The 18,003-nt window shown below is 42.0% G+C and overlaps 1 protein-coding gene across 1 annotated transcript; it reads right to left on the bottom strand.

Moving 5' to 3' along the window:
- Window positions 1-3,288: 3,288 nt before the first annotated feature.
- On the bottom strand, window positions 3,289-17,441 carry crtac1b (cartilage acidic protein 1b). Its single transcript, XM_026355981.1, has 15 exons — window positions 17,355-17,441; window positions 15,229-15,419; window positions 14,149-14,345; window positions 13,617-13,753; window positions 11,337-11,493; window positions 9,280-9,414; window positions 9,014-9,156; window positions 7,258-7,394; window positions 5,948-6,030; window positions 5,582-5,682; window positions 5,325-5,493; window positions 4,293-4,438; window positions 3,931-3,973; window positions 3,681-3,824; window positions 3,289-3,416 (listed from the first exon to the last, which is right to left on the bottom strand). Exons 1-15 carry the CDS (start codon window positions 17,439-17,441, stop codon window positions 3,289-3,291), a joined length of 1,998 nt encoding a protein of 665 aa, XP_026211766.1.
- Between the last annotated feature and the right edge of the window lie 562 nt (window positions 17,442-18,003).

Genomic DNA, 18,003 nt, shown 5'->3' with positions numbered 1-18,003 from the left:
ACCAAATGATTCGTACTCATGCAAACATAAGTAGAGACGATGAAGCATTCTCAGGGAGAGGATCTCAGGCTGCAGTGAACCCCAATGCACCCTCACTGGAACTAGGCCCACGGTGGCCTGGGGATACAAGAGACATGAGTTTGCACACAGCACTGCTCCAGTCGCGGAGCTCAGAAAAAGCTGCTCAGCTGTTTGCATCAAGGACATGAGAAAATAAACGTACATGTTCTCTGGCTGCAGCTAAACAGAAATGACTGCTACAGTTTATATATATCCACATATGTACAGTTTTTTTTTCCCTTGTCTCCTTCTGTTCCTGTATTTTCCAAATATTTTCTTAACATATCCTTCCATATCTGATCTTGTGTCATATTCTGTGAGTGTACTTTGTGCAATTGGTGTTTGTGGAACATTTTGTGATTGGTGGTCGGAAGTACATGGATTATTTTTCCACAAGCCCACACAAAAACATGCCGGACGCTCCCACACACACTGTTCCAAACTTCCCCTGAAACACACACATTGAGCACATTGAGGTTTTATTTCGTACGGGGACATCTCCATGTGTGGTTCAAGTCAAGAGTGAGAAACACAGCTAGAGCCACTCGGTCGCAAACAACAACGTGGCAGTGGCCATGCCAGACACTCGTACCCCCACATACACACACATAAACTAGCCTTTTTGCACGTCCTTCATCAACATTTAATGACACTGTTAAGGAGTTCTTTTTAGCTTACCTTGTTCTCAGTGGACTTTCTAATAATAATCTTAACCATCGCACGTTTTACTGTAGTCGCTCATATCATGTGTCATTTCTCTACCTTTCTGTAGTCATGTACTTTCACTCTATCCCAAAGGAATGTGTAATTCTACTTCCAGGTATGTCTGAGGTGGAAAAAGCAAAGTAATCCATCACTGACAATATTGTGGTTTCATTTATTTTTATGTCAGCATTACCTCATACTGAATAAATTCCAGTTTCATATCTATATCACCTACAAGTTTAGAGACCCCCTTCACATTTGAATGGACATAGTAGATACAGCAGATACTGTGCACAGTATGTTTAGTTGCATATTGCTTGTACATTAAATCTACTGTAAGCAATGCCAAATAGCCAAGTGATGTCCTCTCTCTCTGTTTCAATTCAGAATTTGCTGAAATGCCACAACTCATTCCAACACATACATAGGAATAGATACAAACTGGATTCACACAACCAGGTATTTGACAACAAGTTACTACAGTGTTACCAGGATTGTTAGGATTAAGTGGAGGAATGTAAAACACCACTATGTCCTTTTAAAGCGTGCAGTTTTAATAAACACTTGAGGATCTTATTGTTCATGCAGACTGTGAGCTTCCATAGCAGTCCTTAGTGATACAGTTTGACCCAAGAGTGTGATTCAAACTACAAAAAAAAAAAGGTTTCCACGGTGTCCTCTTATAACATTTTACAGCAACCTCAGCTGAACCTCTTTGTCATATTTGTTGGAACATAAATGGACGCGATCGTTCTGATCCCTCACTTACAGCGCTCTCACACTCCGCAGATTCTTTGGCTTAGAAAGAGACCATGACAACATTGTCAGTGTGGATCCAAGAGAGATCCATGGTGAGTTGTTTTAATTGCTTTAACACATCCATCATCGTTTGTTTATTAGTTTTTCATGCTCTGATCTCTTCATTAAAAATGTCTGACAGAGAAATAAGTCTGCTTTCTAAATCTCAGCTGAAATGTTTGATATTTACAGGTGGCATCTGTGGTTTGGATCCAACTCATTAGCTGGCCCCAGGACTGATGTCAAGGGGCCCAGTTTGGTGCTGTATCTTCAGTGGAATGTGTGTGAGGTTTTCTGCTAAAAATCTTCCCAAGACGTAACACTTCCCTCAGCAAGTGAAATGTACGCACACACAGCCGCTACGGGCGCGTCGGGGGCGAATGCTTCCTAATGAATCTACCCTTTGTAAGGGCGGTGATTGTGGTTAACACTGGATAAGATGGGAGTTGTGTTGCGTAGTTCTGCACTGGGAATGCTGAGAGGAGAACTGATGTTCCCCTGTTTGAACAAGCAAAAATCAGTCAACGTTAGCTGTCAGCATCTTGATTTGTAAAATTTTTGTGGCAAAGTGGCAAAAAATATAGAAATACATTTAAAAAAATAAAGAGTGACATGTTACTGTACAATATAGAAGTCTTCACTGTGAATGTCACCAAATTACTTCACAGTGAATATGGCTTGTTTTAGTTCACTCGAGAAATTATATTTTTCATTTTCTTTTGTGTCAAATCCCTTTAAAGTCCAATCAACAATGAACATCAGTGAGCCACACAGTCTGTTCCCTCATTGCTATGAACATGAACACTGTAAACTGTTGATCGATAAACATGAGGTAAAAAGAAAGGAAAAATGAAAATAGTCCCCAAACAGACAGGAGAAAAAAAACAATGCATATTAAACTTTAAATTTACTATTGCGAGCTGATTCTCATTTAATATACACAGTTTAAGAGTTCCACATTACAATGTGTGGCCATTTGTAAACAAATTATGATGGGTTCAAGTACACCTTCCAGTTAATGGACTTACTCACACATTTACTTGTGTGTTTATCTTCTTCACTGTGCTGTTGTATTATTCATAGGTAACAAAATGTAACCTACCATCGGAGACAGATGGTCTGGCATATGTTCCCCTACTCGAGTGCCCCTTTGGATGTACTCTAGTTCACACGTGAATACACACACAAAACCAAAAGCCTGGAAACCTGGTGTTCCTCAGCACCTAGCAAGCCCATAATAAGAATGAGAGTGACATTGTAAGGATTAACATGGTGGCATTGCAGGGATACAGATGGGCCTCAGCGTGTCTCTAATGAATATGGTCGGTGGAGCCAGTAGATCTGTCTGCTGTATGTGCAGAGGTTTATACGGTGAGACGCCACTTATTGACTTGGCCTCAGTTCAGGTCCCACTAAAAGGTAAGTGCCAGGTGATGACGTGAGGGCTCTACTGCTGTGACACAGTTAGTTCTGAACCCTGTAGCTCCCAGCGAGCATGCTCCCTGTGTGTTTCTTTTTAGTCCAGAGGGGGCCGGGAGCCAATAGGTGATACATAGTAGAGGTGAGGAGAGACCATTTCTTCAAGGAATCCATGAAAAAAGATAGCAGAAGGAGAAGTAAAGGAGAAGGAAGAGTGGAGATTTCAGAGAAAAGTCTGCTCTGAGAGTTTCTGTACATCGCCATTCAGCAGTGGAGAGAGTTAGGAAGCGGAGAAGACAGTGACAGCTACAGTAGTCCAGTGTGGAGATGGCTAAAAAGTTGTGGTAGCACAGAGACTGAGAGCAACCAGAAGGAAAGGCCGGACCACTTGCATTCCCCAGAAGACCGCGTCTCCCCAAAGTAAGCCACCTGGGCTGCAGAGAGAGAGAGGCAAAAAAGAGGGCAGGAAAAAGTTAGCCACCATGTGTATCTTTATAGCTGAAAAAGAGCTCATTCACATGGGGGAGTTAGTCATGCAAGACAGCAGGGTGCAGAGAGGGGACATGGTCAGAGGAATGTTAGCACCTCCTTTACTCCAAAATCTGAGTAATTAAGGCAGCTTAAAGCATCTGCTTCCTTTGTTCTCCTGAACTTGGTAATCCAGCTAAGTCTAGCCTGACTCTGCCAGGACCACTCACCCACACAGGCTGACCCATCATCATTGGGCTCAAAGCCCTGGTTGCATCTCCTCTTGGCACGGCACTTATAGCTGCCATAGGTGTTGGTGCAGACAGGGCGGTCAGAGGGGCATACAGAGGGGAACTGGGTACACTCATCTTTATCTGAGGGAGGAGGGTTAAGGTAAGGAAAGACACTTTTCTGTCTTTATTTTCAACAAAGACACAAGGATAAGAGTGGTCAACAGGTTAGCAGGTCTTTTCAACTTACCAGTGCAGCGGCCATTTTCATTCAGGGCAAATCCATGACCACACTGCAAGAAACAGTTAATCGTTCAGATCATTAAGATGGCAGTATGATGGGATGTGGTTTCATGTTTTGCTGAAAGACAGTCCCAGTGCTGCTGCACTCTTCTCATAGTTTCTCTACATAAGACCTTTCTCTACCAGACTTCAAGTTTCCTGTGTTGTAATTTGAGTAAACTCACACCAGGTTTTGCCTGTAAGGTTAGCAACAAAATCACTTTTTGATTACATAATCAATTATTATGCATGTTATACACATATAACTATGTTATTTATCCGGTCTTTTAGGTAATGAGGTTGTAGAACCATCATGAAGTACCACTGTACCTCTATTTCCTCTGTTGGGGTGACATCCTCGTCATTTCTTGGATAGTGGATCTCTAGCACTGAGTTGATCTCTGAAGGTTCCAGCGGCCGGGCCACTGATGGACCATCTGGCCAGTACACCTCAACACTGGTGGCCACATCTTTACCTGGTGAGACATACAACACAGACACGGCACACAAAAATGAACATTCATGTGGTCTTCACTGACTGTTGAGAGCTCATACAGTACATACTGCACGTTGTTCTCATCATGCCTCCCTCTCTTTTCACTGGCTCACGCAGCATGAGAAACAGGATGGCACTTCTTCTTCTCTCTCCATTAACTATTTTAATCAGGCAGAAAGAAAGCTCCTAACCAGAAGGCCTCTGCAGCCCTTAATTAAAGTGGCATTTTTAATGTAAACACATCTTGAGTTACCTTGCCAGACAGCAGGTGTGCTGCCTGAGAGCCAAAGAAAATTTCTTAATAATACCAGTACTGATGTGTTCTACAAGTGTGGTGCTCTGTTGTGCAGCCCCAGTGGTGTTGAACGTTTGCTCTTGATGTGTTATGAATATTAAGGTATTTAAACAGAGGGCCTCCAGAGGTGATCTGTGCTTGATACAGAGTAAGCTCAATGAGTAGGGCCAGGGAACAGCAGTGGGTGGGCTACAAGAGCTGGATGGCCACCAGCAGTCAGTCCTAGGAGGGCAGGAGGAGACAGAGTTCCTCACAAACTAGACTGGCGTCCAGCTCCAGCACCTGTCCCGCATCTCTGGCCCCTCTGTCCTCCCATGAGTGTCTAATCAGGCTGGAGGTACACCAACACTATCCACACAGAGCTCTCATTTTTCTTCTCGCTGCTATTTTATGTAATCAGAGTCTGAGAATCGGTCTATACTTTAATAGAGAGTAGAGCTGTAACAATTTACTGAAGTGATCCTTGATATCAAGGAAAAAATATATAGACAAAATAGACAAAAAACCAATTACTTCATTAATTGTTAATCAGTTGAAGGACTATCAGAGAGCACTTTAAATGCAGTATTACCAAGACCAAAGTGGGCAACAGGCTCCATCTCACACAGGTATCCAGAGCCTCCATCAATGATCCGTGTGTGCGCCCCGGTCTTCTTTGTGTACACCACCACTTTAGCTCCTCTGGCAAAAGCACCAAACTTGGTCCGGGGAATCACTCGCAGCCATGAGTTACTGGTGCCCTAACAGACAGAACGAATGGGTGGGTTTCTGACTAAAGTACACCAGCGAATGGTTTTGAGGCTATTAAGGTGTCTCACAAATGCTCACCTGATTGACTTTGTAGACAGAGAGCGGCTGTGCAGCACTTTCACCATGAGAAACCAGCAGCTCCAGACGCCCATCACCATCAAAGTCTGTGGCCACGGCTCCTGTGGATCCAACAGAGTAATGGTGCAATTAAACATCTCAAGAAACAGCTTATATGACATTTATTTTATTGTTTCATTTCGATATTTTTCTTTCAATTTAGAGCTAGTTATATTTAAAAAACTCATTTTTGTATCATCAAGCAGACAAGGAAACTCAGATTACCAGTGGAGCTCTGGTTCCATCTAATGGTAAAACCTTAGAACAGCAGATATGAGGTTTCTTGCAGTTTCTCATTGTTAATGCTGTCTTTTCTGCCGCACTCACCTGTTCCTCGTCCTTCAGGCTCTGATGCCTCCCCAACATTTAATTCTTCTATCTGGGGGTCGCCGTGCTCTCTCCTGCTCACCCTATGAAATCAACATAACAGCAGTTTATCCTTCAGATCGCCAATCAATGCCATAGTCATTGGATTAGATCTTTAAGTTATTTCTTCTTATAGTAGTATATTTCATAGCAATATTTGACTTTATTTCTGTGTTATTTTACTAAACAATATTGCAGATCAGTTGTAAGCAGACAACAAAACCCTCTTGTGGGCACACATAAGAGAATATAATAATACAGCTGTAATAACATATGATATCTTTACAGGCAGATTTATGATTATTAACAAATACTGTATATTAATGAAGACATCATAGTCTTATTTGTAGCAGCATTTATTAAAATGGTTATAGTCTACCATTAAATGATACAAAGACATTAATATTAATATGTTACTTACATGCGATAATGATGATGTATACTATTACAAAATATCATCAAGGGTGTTTAACTATTACCTATTAACACATAAACATTACGTCTATCTTTAGTGGCAATACATTTCTAGAATACAACTTTCTTAAGTTATAATTCCTTTTCACATTGTGGTAATGTGCTGATCCTGGCTGTTTAAGCCCTCAGCTCAGCTAAATATTGATTAGTTGTATTGAGGTAATTAGCTTGAGAACCATAGTTTGAGCATGTTCTTTTTTCTTTTTTTTTTTTTTAATTGTGCCAGAGAGCATTAAATTTGCTGATTCATCATCATACTAGACACTGGCAGAGCTGCGGAGTAAAGAGCAGTGACCCCTGTCAGACCGTCATCGTGTCCAGAAAGACAAATAATGTCCTCCTGTGACCTGATGTGCAGGTTCTCTGAGGCTTGTACTGATTATTGCTATTCCGTTTGGAGGAACCCATTAGCTCTTGGAGTGCATTTATCATTTAGAAATGTGCCAGAACACGTGTTTATTCAGACAATATGGGTTTATTCTACTGTTAAGTCACCATTGATATGTATCATATTTTGCATTCTGAGACCTGAGTTCATTAATATTATCTAGAGCGGAAGCCAAACTGTGAGCCAAAAAGAGACCTAAAACTGTCTTAATGAAAGACTCATTCATGTGTGGAGGAGGGGGCGGGATGCCAGACTAGATAAGTATCCTCGGCTGGGAATTTTAAATTCTTCTCAGCTTCCAAGCCGAGTTTTAGAAAATTAAATCAAGACGCAACAGTAGTCCATTAACCACATAATCAAAGTGCAATTAAAACTTACTATCATACTTGTACAACATGTGTGTGATTACCTAAAGAGCCTGTTGGCGGATGGGCCCCTGTAGGCAATGTTATTGAAGAAGACCTCCAGCTCATTGTCATTGTCAAAGTCTGCAACGACAACAGTGCGAACCGGGGACGGCATGGAAAACTTCTGGGATGCTATGTCCTGAGAGAGAAAAAAAAAACAAACAAGGGATAAGGATTTTCAATTGTCTGTGATCTGTTCTGATCACAGCTCACATCCTCTACGTCAACATGATGAGGGATGGAGAAGAGATATGGTTCCAAATCCTGGAACATCAAGTCACAAGTTCATTCTCACAGGTCAGCTCTTGACACTGATCTCTCATCTATTAATGCATTCGCTGTACGTGAGCCTTAATAAAAGTTTTATCTAAAGTTTAAAGGTGAGACAAAAAAGCCCTTTTACACCATCTTGAATCAGAAAGGCAGACTACAGGTCTCCTGCCCAAAAAGTCTCCCCAACAGAGGAGTTTTTCCACAAGAAAGTAACAGATATTTCCCCGCCTCAGTGACGCCGTGATAAGTCGGGGAAGAGTTATAGAGCAGCCCTTCACTCCTTCCAGTATTTACTCCTTGTTTTAATTATAAGGCTCATAAAGTTGCAGAGGGGGCTGCCCATAGTGACCTTCTGCTCTTCAGGTGAAGGAGAGGCGATGGCCAACTGAGACCATAAGGGAAGGAGAGAGGGGATCTACATTTACTATATTACTGAGATGGATAGGTTGGACAGTCATGCCATAAGGGAAGAAAAATTCACTTACACCAAAACAAATATACAAGAATTTACAAGAGTGGGAAGGTTTTAGGAAGAAATTGCCTAGTTATGTATTTTTTAAAATGAAAAATCTAAGTATTTTTTCCTAAAACCTAATATAGCAATAATTACAAAAGGTTTCATGCCCTGAATTTAGCACACAAACCAAGATAGCTGAAACACTCTTTTTTCCATCCCTTTAAATATATGTGTGCACGCGCGAGCACAGGTGTACGCGTGCGTCCGGTAAACCCACTGCAGGGAAAACCTAGGCAATAGATTTTAATTACAGAACAAACGGGCCTAATCTGCACTTTCCACTAGTCAGGCAAGCTGCTGTTTCAGCCCAATTTAATTAGTGGTTTACTGGACTGATACAACAGCTTCATTATGCATGCCAAAGGTCAAAATGACTGGTAGGGGTGTCAACTTGTGTGGGGGGATAGGGGGTCTTAAATGTGTTGTGGGCTTGTGATTTAACAAGGTTGTTTTTTAACACGGGCTAGCTAAATCAGTTTTTCTTCCGTGTATTTGTGTGTGTGTCTCATACGGTGATGGAATTATCTCTTGGCTAAGCATCACACATTAACCCCCTGTTCGACCCCTATAAACATGTCTCCTGTGACATTTATCACTTTGGTAAAAGATGTGGTCGCTGACAGATAGATCAGCGAACAAAAATCTTTGCAGATTTACACGCATCCCTGTCCCTGATGCCCCTCACCGTGCTGCACAAACACATGCGCACAGCCGGGCTGTCTCACAGGAGTCGTCCATAGAGTCAATGGCTGAATAAATCACCACTTGACGGTCTTTAAATTCCACTCGATCCCAAACTGAGTGCTAATTCACTAATGAGACATTAGCATTGATAACTCTCTGATTCACAGACCTAATGGGTGAGATTTGTTGATTTTGGTGCTGCCTATTCATTAAACACTGAATCCGGTCGGAAGGGAGAAGAGAAAACTACAGCCTCGCTCGAAAAGACACACATGTGGACCCACTTTGAACTTCTGTTTGCGGTTGTTCATCTGCATGTACAGGCGGTGAGGCCCGTTCCAGTTGCCGTAGACGATGTCTGTCTTGCCGTCGCGGTTAAAGTCAGCCAGAGCAACCCCTCTTCCATGCTGCATGGGATCCTCCACACCTGCAGGTATACGTTCATGTGTTCTGTTAAACACTAACCTTGCATATTGAGCTTAAGTTGCACTATATGGCTAGGATCGATCTACAAGGCTGTGATCTATTAAACTGTACACGTTCCTCTCACCAGCCTGCTGTGCCACATCCGTGAAGGTGCCATCTCCGTTGTTCCTGAACAGGAAGTTTGGTCCGTACTCGTTGTCGCAAAACACATCGGACAGGGTTTGACTGACAATGGGCCCGACCACAACACCTCTCCCTCCTGCACGGTTGGAGACAGAGAAGGTAAGAGAAAATAAGACAAAGGTTCAAAAAGGACCCATATGAAAATATCAGGGAAGAGAGGAGAGAGAGATCTGCTTCTTAACAAAAGTGAACGGTGACAGATCATTACTGTCTTTCCAGACCATTTCCTCTGGGCAGGACAGGGCTTTGTGCTGACAAAGACACTGAGTCTGATGAGCAACACACACAAACAAACAGATAAACACAGCTACACACAAGAGCAAACGAACACCACAATGCTAAAGTGTAGCACATGCTGAGAACTAAAACCTAAAGGTAATTTTCTACCTTATGAAAAGCTCTTTGCGCACTCTCACTGTCAAGCCAGGATTTTCCAATGACATTCCACACATCTCAGTGCGTCTTCTCAGGCCAGCGGAGTTTGATTATGGAGTTGAGGCGGCTTTGATTGCCCTTCCAGTATGCAGAGTCAGTGCTGTGAGTCAGGACTTGCTCCTGATTTACTGGCCTGCTCCATCAGCCCAGACAAATATCACTCGCCCCCCCTCCGGCCGTAAACCACATGTCTCGCTAGAGATATGTAACCATTAGATATACAACTTCACCGACTGTCCCTCTGCTCTGATTAACGGCAGCTTGATGACAAAGCCATCCACCATACATCACTCACAGCAATTTTCTAGCCAACTCACTCTGCCCCCCTGGTGGCTTAGATGACATCCTGCATATAAGAAGATGAAGATTGATTCTGTTTCGCTAAAATACAAAGTTGTCTCCAACACTTTCTTGGACATCACCTTCAAGGACTTTTCTGTGGTTATAATATCATCGAGGGAACATTCTTTATTCATGATGGCCTCGGTTATTACAGCTATGGTGAAAATGTTCATTTTGCCATTCGTGTGTCCCCTTTTTCTAGACCAAAGAAGATATTCATCAAAGGGGTAAGTTTATCCAAGACAGGGAAATAGGACAATATGTTTTAGAAGTGAGTACATTTCCAAAACATTTCAGTGTATGTATTCTACGTATTCCTTTTCCACAAATGATTAAAACAGCTTCAAACAATAAAACATAAGAAAAATACTTCACACAAAGTACAGTTAAAGGGCAATGTGATTAAAAAAGACTTCAGCAAAAGAATGAAGACAAAATAAAGTACATAGCTGGGAAAGGAACTTTGAATAAATGTATTATATACTTCAATTATTGGTGTTTATTGGACATTAAAAATGTCTGTAAATAATGTAACTTTCAAACTGACTAGAGGGGAAGTTGGAAAATTGCTAGAAAGTGGCTAGAAAGGGTAATTTATTTGACACTTTTCCCTTGTTTAATAGCTGATAGTATAGAAATGCATGGAAGGTGGTGAGACACATCAAAGGTCCTCTGCATGAACTGAAACTGTGGGCATTGCAGGTTATGTTATGCGTAACCTAAAACATAAAATACTCTGTGTTGTAGTTGCATCCACATGCTTGTTTTTGCACTTACAGAAGCCTGCAGGACCCGTGTGTCCACTGGGCTGTGATTGATGTCATCTCGAGGCGGTTGAGCTGGTCTGATGTATGAGTATGTTGCCCTTCTCTGTCACTTCCCTGTGACTCTGACTGGAGTAAACAGCTGACAGGGACAAAAGAACCTACTAACACTTCTCTCGCTCCTTTAACAGTCTTCTCTTTATTCTTCTACTCATACTTGTCATGTTCTGTTTAGTTTTCTCTTTTTTCTTTATTTCTCCTGGCTCCACTCCAACTCTCTGTACTCGCTTCCCATCTAGCTCTGTAGTATTGTAAGGTCCTATATTTCAGAGTCTATGGGTATACCAAGCACACGTTCCTCTGCAGATGTCTGTATAAATCAGATTGAAGGTTCAGAAGTGCTGGATGACTTTAAACCACTGGTCTACTTCCCGCACAGTCTTTTCTTAATACCTACCAGTGAACTTGTTGACTCCTGCCTGCTCTGCCACGTTGGAGAGGGCAATGACCCCCTGTGACAGGTCACTCGCAGCCTCGTCCATTTCTATGAGTGCATGTGGACCCACGTTGCCACTGGCATAGTTCGCTATGTAGATAGCATAACGGCCTGTACCCTGGGGGAAAAGGTAAACATTGACTTTATTGAAACACATGTTTTGCAGTTGATACAGATCATATACTTTATACATATACTTTTGTTTGCCCACAGCTGATAAATATGACATCATGTTTCAAACTCCAAAAACATGTTGCCAAAACATGTTTTCACAATTCACAATGTTCCTGATTTCAACTTTGCTGAACTGACCTAAAAAAAAACTGCAATGCCCCAGTTTATTGAGTAGACGTGTCTGCTAGTGCAACAGTTTGCATTGTGTGTTGCACAACAATAGAGATCCATGGCACTGAGAAACAAGCTATATCAGGCTTTGAATACACATTGTTATATTCATTGATTGTTTTGGTCTTTCTCTTATACTTCAACAGTCAAAAAAACACCAGATTTATCCTTTTCCTTATCCAAACCTAATATTAAAAATACATTTTCTAATTCTAAATATTATCCACATTTTCACCTTTTCCCAGTGAAACCTTTTGTATCCCTCTTTCCTCCCTCTTTCCCAGCCTTTACCCCCTTTCTCAGCATCTTTCCCCACTCCTTCCTCTGCCTCCCTTTAGAGATTAATTTCACACTCCATTATCAGTCAGAGTCCCTGCAGACACAAACTCACCAATGGAACCACGCTAATAGACTACACACTCAATTCCAATGAGCTTTCGCACCAGGCCTAACATATTTCAATAAATACAAACACATGCTCATATGTAAACTCATACACACGCACACGCCTTTTCACCATTTGTGTTACCTCTACAATACCCCTACTATATATTTTTACAAGACAAGAAAAGTAAATGAGTCCGGTTGATGTAAATGTCATCATCATGGCCTGCTGAGGCGGGAAGACTGGGTTGCACTTACACACACATACACACTCAGAACTTGGCAAAATGAGAAAGAGCGACAATGAAAGACCTCAAGGCCACTGGAAGTTACTTAACAAACGTAAAAGTCAATGGTTTTTCAATAAGTCTTTACCCAAGGCTAATTTCTGTCAGTGGAATTGGCATTATGAATAGTGTGACATGCATGCCTGCAATGTGAATGTGTGGTGCAGGGATTTGTGGCTGCATGCCCTTTACATCAGTCTTTACAGTCACCATGTTACTCAGAGGCCTGAATAAGCTGCTTCTCTAGTAAAGTATTTAGATTTTTGATTTGTTTTGTTGTCATAGATAGTACATGTTGAATGTTCCAGTCCATTAGTTCAACGTGAGACCACTCAATATGTCTCCTTTGTCAGCTTGTGTAAGGCTAATGGTGAAACTTCACCAACGAAGAGGACGAATCCCTCTTTTTTCTGAATGATAACACTTTATTTATGAGGAACCAACACCAAACATTAGCTAACTAGTCGACAATATAACATGCTCTGATTTTGGCTTATGTAACCCTCTCCCGTTGTTCCACATGGGTTCTAATAAAATGAAAATGTATTCTCTATCTGTTTGCCTGTCTGCTTGAACTAACACGGAAGAACACGCGTCAGGGTTTTAGCTTCCTCTAGAAGCATTATGCTATTAAAAGTAGATATCTTTCCAATCGGTTTGGCAGCTGCACAACCTATCAGTGCTCAGTGAGATGGGACTGTGGTTAAAGGCATCTATTGTAATCCCCACTGTCCTCTTCCCGCTGTTACCTTCTTTATTCCATCCTCTGATTGGAAGTGAGAAACAGTACGCATGAGTGTCAGATAAGAGACAAAGAAAGATCGTGAGCGTGTCAGTCAGAGAGAGGGGGGAAAAAGAGAAACGAAGGAGGCGTAAAGAGAGAAGAAAACAATGGGAAAAGGGAAATAGAGAAAATGCTACAGGCAGAAAGCAATAGTGTGCAGTCATCACTCCTTCCCCCGAACGATGTTCTATAAAACAAACGAGGCCTGGCTTCTGTAATTACACCGGTGCGATGGACAGAAGAGAGAAAATGGCACACCATTCCCCCAAATGAACTGTCATAGCACATGCTGAGAAGGGAGGCGTAGGCAGGGCATGAGTTATCACTGGTAAACAAACAGAAGCACCCATGCATGTACGCAGAAGGCACTCTGGGGAGCTGGTGTGTGTGTAGTATGAATCTGCATATAATTTGCATTGTGTGTGTGCGTGCACGTAGTACCTTTCTGTCCACGCAGGCCACTGAGCGCCCAGCCATTCGGTTGGCCACGTCTCTGTGTTCGTTAATGTCATCGCTCAGCAGATCTTCAAAGCGTCCATTACGGAACTTAAAAAGCTTGTCAGAATATGTTGCCCGTCCTTGATGCGGAGAGACACGGAGTTAGAGAGAGAGAAAGATTTCGCTTTAAGTAAAAAGGTGTTATGCAACATGCATACCATGAGTGACTGGAAACAAGAGAACAGGATGCTGTGACTGAAAGTGAGAAATGTGCTACAGGAGTTGTTATAGAAATGATCGAGGTGAGCTGTTGCAGTTTTGGCACTGTGCGCTCTATAGCTCTCAGATTGATTAATAGCAGCGCAGAGCTTTTTTCTTATCTGATGAAGACTCTGATGAGATAAGCTTAATATCTGCATACTGATTCTCCTCCTTGTCTATGTACAAACAATAGTTTTAGCCCCACGAGGTGGGAGCGTGTGTATATACTGTCTGCATTTGTACTTATACAAAAGAGCACTTGTGTGTACTTTACCAGAGAAGGCGTTATTGGTGTTAAGGACATAAATCTCCTCCCGGCCGTCTCCATCGATGTCACACGCCGTCACTCCAATGGCGTTGCCTTGACGGTCTCTCAGGGCATAGAAAGGAGAGCTACGGTTGTCAACGGCGATGTTGACGAGTCTCTTCATCTGCTTGTCATACTTGAGCACCAGGTTTGGGCCGTTGTAGCTGTGAACAGGCACCAGTGGAGGAAAGCTGTTACATCTCCAAAGTTTAAAGCCTAAATGATGCTGTCTGATATTTGTTGTAGTGACTAATAAAGCTGCCTGAAAACAATCAAAAATCTGGCAAATTAGCTTACCAAACCTCTATTACCTACTCGTCATCACTGCTTGAGGGTAGAGGCTACATTAGCTGCTCATAGCACAATGCCTATTGAGGAACAGAGTTAAACAGGAATGACACCCCCTCCTACTCACTTTTTAGCAGTCGAACTGCATTATGGATAATATAGGCACTGGATTTAAACATTAATCACTTTGTGTTTGTCACTCTGTGTTCTGACCATTCACAGGATCATAGTTTGATTCTAAGTAGATCAGCAAACAAAGGTGGTGTCGCACGGACGCCATGTGCCATCCATCAATTGTCCCACCTTCACTTCTGTAATAACAGAATATAGTTCGGAAATAACTCAAGGTCAATATCAGTACAAAATAAACTCAAACACCCAACCCTATAATTCTTCTAATCCCTAATGAAAATTACATCCTCTATGAGGGTTGGCGACACCCTCCTATCCAGGATACCTGCTGAATAGGATGTCTTGGCTATAAGACATTTATTAAGCAGGGTAATTTTGGTTCATCTATATTCTATTAAGCATTGAGAAATTCATTACTGATTCACTGGACATAGGAAGGCTTGCCAAACTGTTCCCATCAGTAGCGCTCTATCAAATCACATTCTTTTTCATCAGTTGAGTGAGTCTCAGGGCATCCTTATGATCCCTCGTCTTCTAGTCTTTAACCTTTAGCACGGAAAACAACAGCAGTTCATGAAGCTAGAATAAATCTAACTTTAACTCTAAGGATGTCTTCACACTTCTCACCCAGCTACAAACATCTCCAGGTCTCCATCGCCATCCACATCAGTGACGGCCATGCCGTAGTTGAGCTGGGTGGGGTTGTTGTCGTAATCCGGAGGAAGGGCGGTCTTGGTTATAGCTGAGAACATGGGCTCTGATCGCTGAGCTGAAGAGAGGGCAGGCAGGAACAAAAGCAGCCACAACAACATCCTCACCTAAAGAGAGAAAGACGCCACTGTATGTACAACGTTGTATGAACAGCACAGTTCCAGTCCAGCAAATTCACACACAACTCTCTACAGCTCAGCACAAACATTCATTTGTCCTGGTAGTTCAGGTAAATGATAATCAAATAAAAGTGGCATACACTTGAAAACTGCAACACATGCCCTTGTTGCTAATTCTCCATATCCATTGTGAGGCAAATGTCAGCAGATCATTGGCAGAGTGCCCTGCTATAGTCAGACATAAAGATGAAGATATACCACTGCAATAAGCAGCAATCTGCAGGGTTAGATCTCAACAACCCATCACATGCAGACAGGCTGGGGATTTACAGGACAGAAAATCTATACATGGAGCAGGGCATTATCCGGAGGCCACGAAAGCACAGAGAAAACCAAGATGATCTGATATAACAGACATGAGGCACTGCTTCCTCAGGAAAAGTGACCAACTCCAAATTGAAAAAAGCTTTTTTGGATGAAAGGGCCATGCTATGGGTAAGTGTCCTTCTAGTTGTCAGTAGGTGAACAAAGAGGAATCTGCAGGCATGCAGGTACAGGTGGGGTTCCTGCTGCTCAAATTGAAAAGGAGGAACAGAAACAAGGCTGAGGGGAGAGAAGAAAGAGGAAGGTCACCTCCTTAAAGCTAGAATAAAACACTCATCATCAGCACTGCAAAGCTTTACAGAGACAGCACATTCTCGCTAAATGGCATTTACAAGCTGACAACTTGATTTGCTCTGCCTGTGGATTTATGAACGCAGTCTTGGTCATAATACTCATTCTATCTATACAGCCTCTCCCTTCTCCGCTTCTATACTGCTGCAGATTCTCTCTTTTGTGCTTCAAGTGTCCAGGTGATGTATGGCTCTTTAACATCTCCTTCAACAATTTAATTTAAGATAAAACTACACTGCCGTTTGAGAAACACTTTCCAAAGCACGTCGGTAGAGAGAGGAAGCACCTCCGCTGACACCTGCAGAAATATGGCCCGGGCCATTGCTAGCTCTCCTGGCAGGCAGGACAGCGATAACGCTGGCTGAGGAGCAAGTAGCAATGCGGACTGTGGCTGTTAGCAAGAAGGGTTAATTACCAACACTGGGAGCTCACGAGGCACTTTTTCCCCATTAGAGAAGGATGTGATGACAAATGAGCTGCGTTCCAGTTCAGACTACAAAAAGAAGCATTACAGACATTCCCAGACTTCATATACTCTAAGTTAGATACGGGCAGTGAGCTATAAATTAGAAAGTGGAGCAAAATGAAACTTGCGGAGTAAACTGAAAAATGTGATAGGAAAGTTTGCAACTTTTTAGAATATGTCTTTCTGTGAAGATGCACTTGGATAACACTGTTACAATAGACAATAAGAAGACAATGCAATTTATTTTAGATGATTAACTTCCTACTATACACTCACAGACACGGAACTGCATTTTATTGTCCGCACACACGAAGATACAACAAAAACAGAGAGAAGAAATAAAGTATCCCACAATAATCCAGCGCTACAAAGTAATGATCAGACAGAAGAATTAGGTAGAACAAGGGCAGATGAGTCCTTGAAACCAGTTGGGACTGGCCTGATAAAATGGTGTGGTACTAGATTACTCATTCAAGGACTTGCAGTCACTTTGCCACACATCCACTGCAGTAAAAATCAAGGCACCCAAGTTGAATCATGAAGTAAAGATGCAATGTGACTTTTTCTGCAAGCGGTGATTCACAGATGATTTGATGCATTCAGTGGAGTCATACAGTGCGACATCTGCAGGGTCAACAACACTCACACTCACACCGGAAGCATCAAATAAAGTCATCTGAGGTAAATCAGTCAAACGCCATGAAATTATATATTTATGTACATATTTAGAAGCAGAGATGTTTTCGATTCGGTTATTTATGTTGGCATTAAGAGGCTATTACCACAGCGTGCAACATCAGCATGTGGTTTCTGGAGCGTTCAAGCCCGGCTCTGATCCTGATAACACTGCGACAAAGAGCAAGCAACATCTTCAGTTTCAAACACACACACACAATTTCAGAAGCTTGTGAAGGACACTCTCACTGCAGAACACACACACACGCACACACACACACACACAGTGTGGTACACCAGTCCATTATATGACACTTATCAAGCAGTCACTGTGAGCAATCAACAATTACAATTAATGTTAAGCTTCGATTCATCCATGACTTATCACAGTAAATAGGAAACAACAAAACACTTGATTCCAGCAAAGACTCAGTGAAACAACCCCCTGTAACACCCCAGCTGCTTTACGACTAAACACTGAGCCTATCAACAGTTTAAAACATTTCACAACAAAACTTTGTGGTGGAAATACATTTTGATGGGTGTGGGAATTTTTTCCTGAACAGTTCCACTGTTGAATTTATCACAAATATGATGAATCATAATAAATGATATAATGAAAGTAATAAAAGAAGATCAACACAAAAAGGAAGTTGTATAGATTCATACTTACTTCTAAAAGCAAATAGTTACTGATTAAGTGTAAGAAATTGTGGGGGAAAATTATGCAAACCACTAGAAACATTTTCAAACAGG

Source organism: Anabas testudineus, chromosome 15 (genome assembly GCF_900324465.2).
Source record: "Anabas testudineus chromosome 15, fAnaTes1.2, whole genome shotgun sequence".
Taxonomy (NCBI): domain Eukaryota; kingdom Metazoa; phylum Chordata; class Actinopteri; order Anabantiformes; family Anabantidae; genus Anabas; species Anabas testudineus.
Note: the sequence above shows the minus strand (reverse complement) of the source record. Positions and strands in the feature narration are given on the sequence as shown.

Coding starts and splice junctions, on each gene's coding strand:
- crtac1b (XM_026355981.1), bottom strand. CDS start 17,441: ATGTTGCTTGCTCTTTGTCGCAGTGTTATCAGGATCAGAGCCGGGCTT. Junction 5,494..5,581: donor CTGTCTACAAAGTCAATCAG/GTGAGCATTTGT, acceptor TCTGTCTGTTAG/GGCACCAGTAACTCATGGCT. Junction 3,825..3,930: donor TGAAAATGGCCGCTGCACTG/GTAAGTTGAAAA, acceptor CTCCTCCCTCAG/ATAAAGATGAGTGTACCCAG.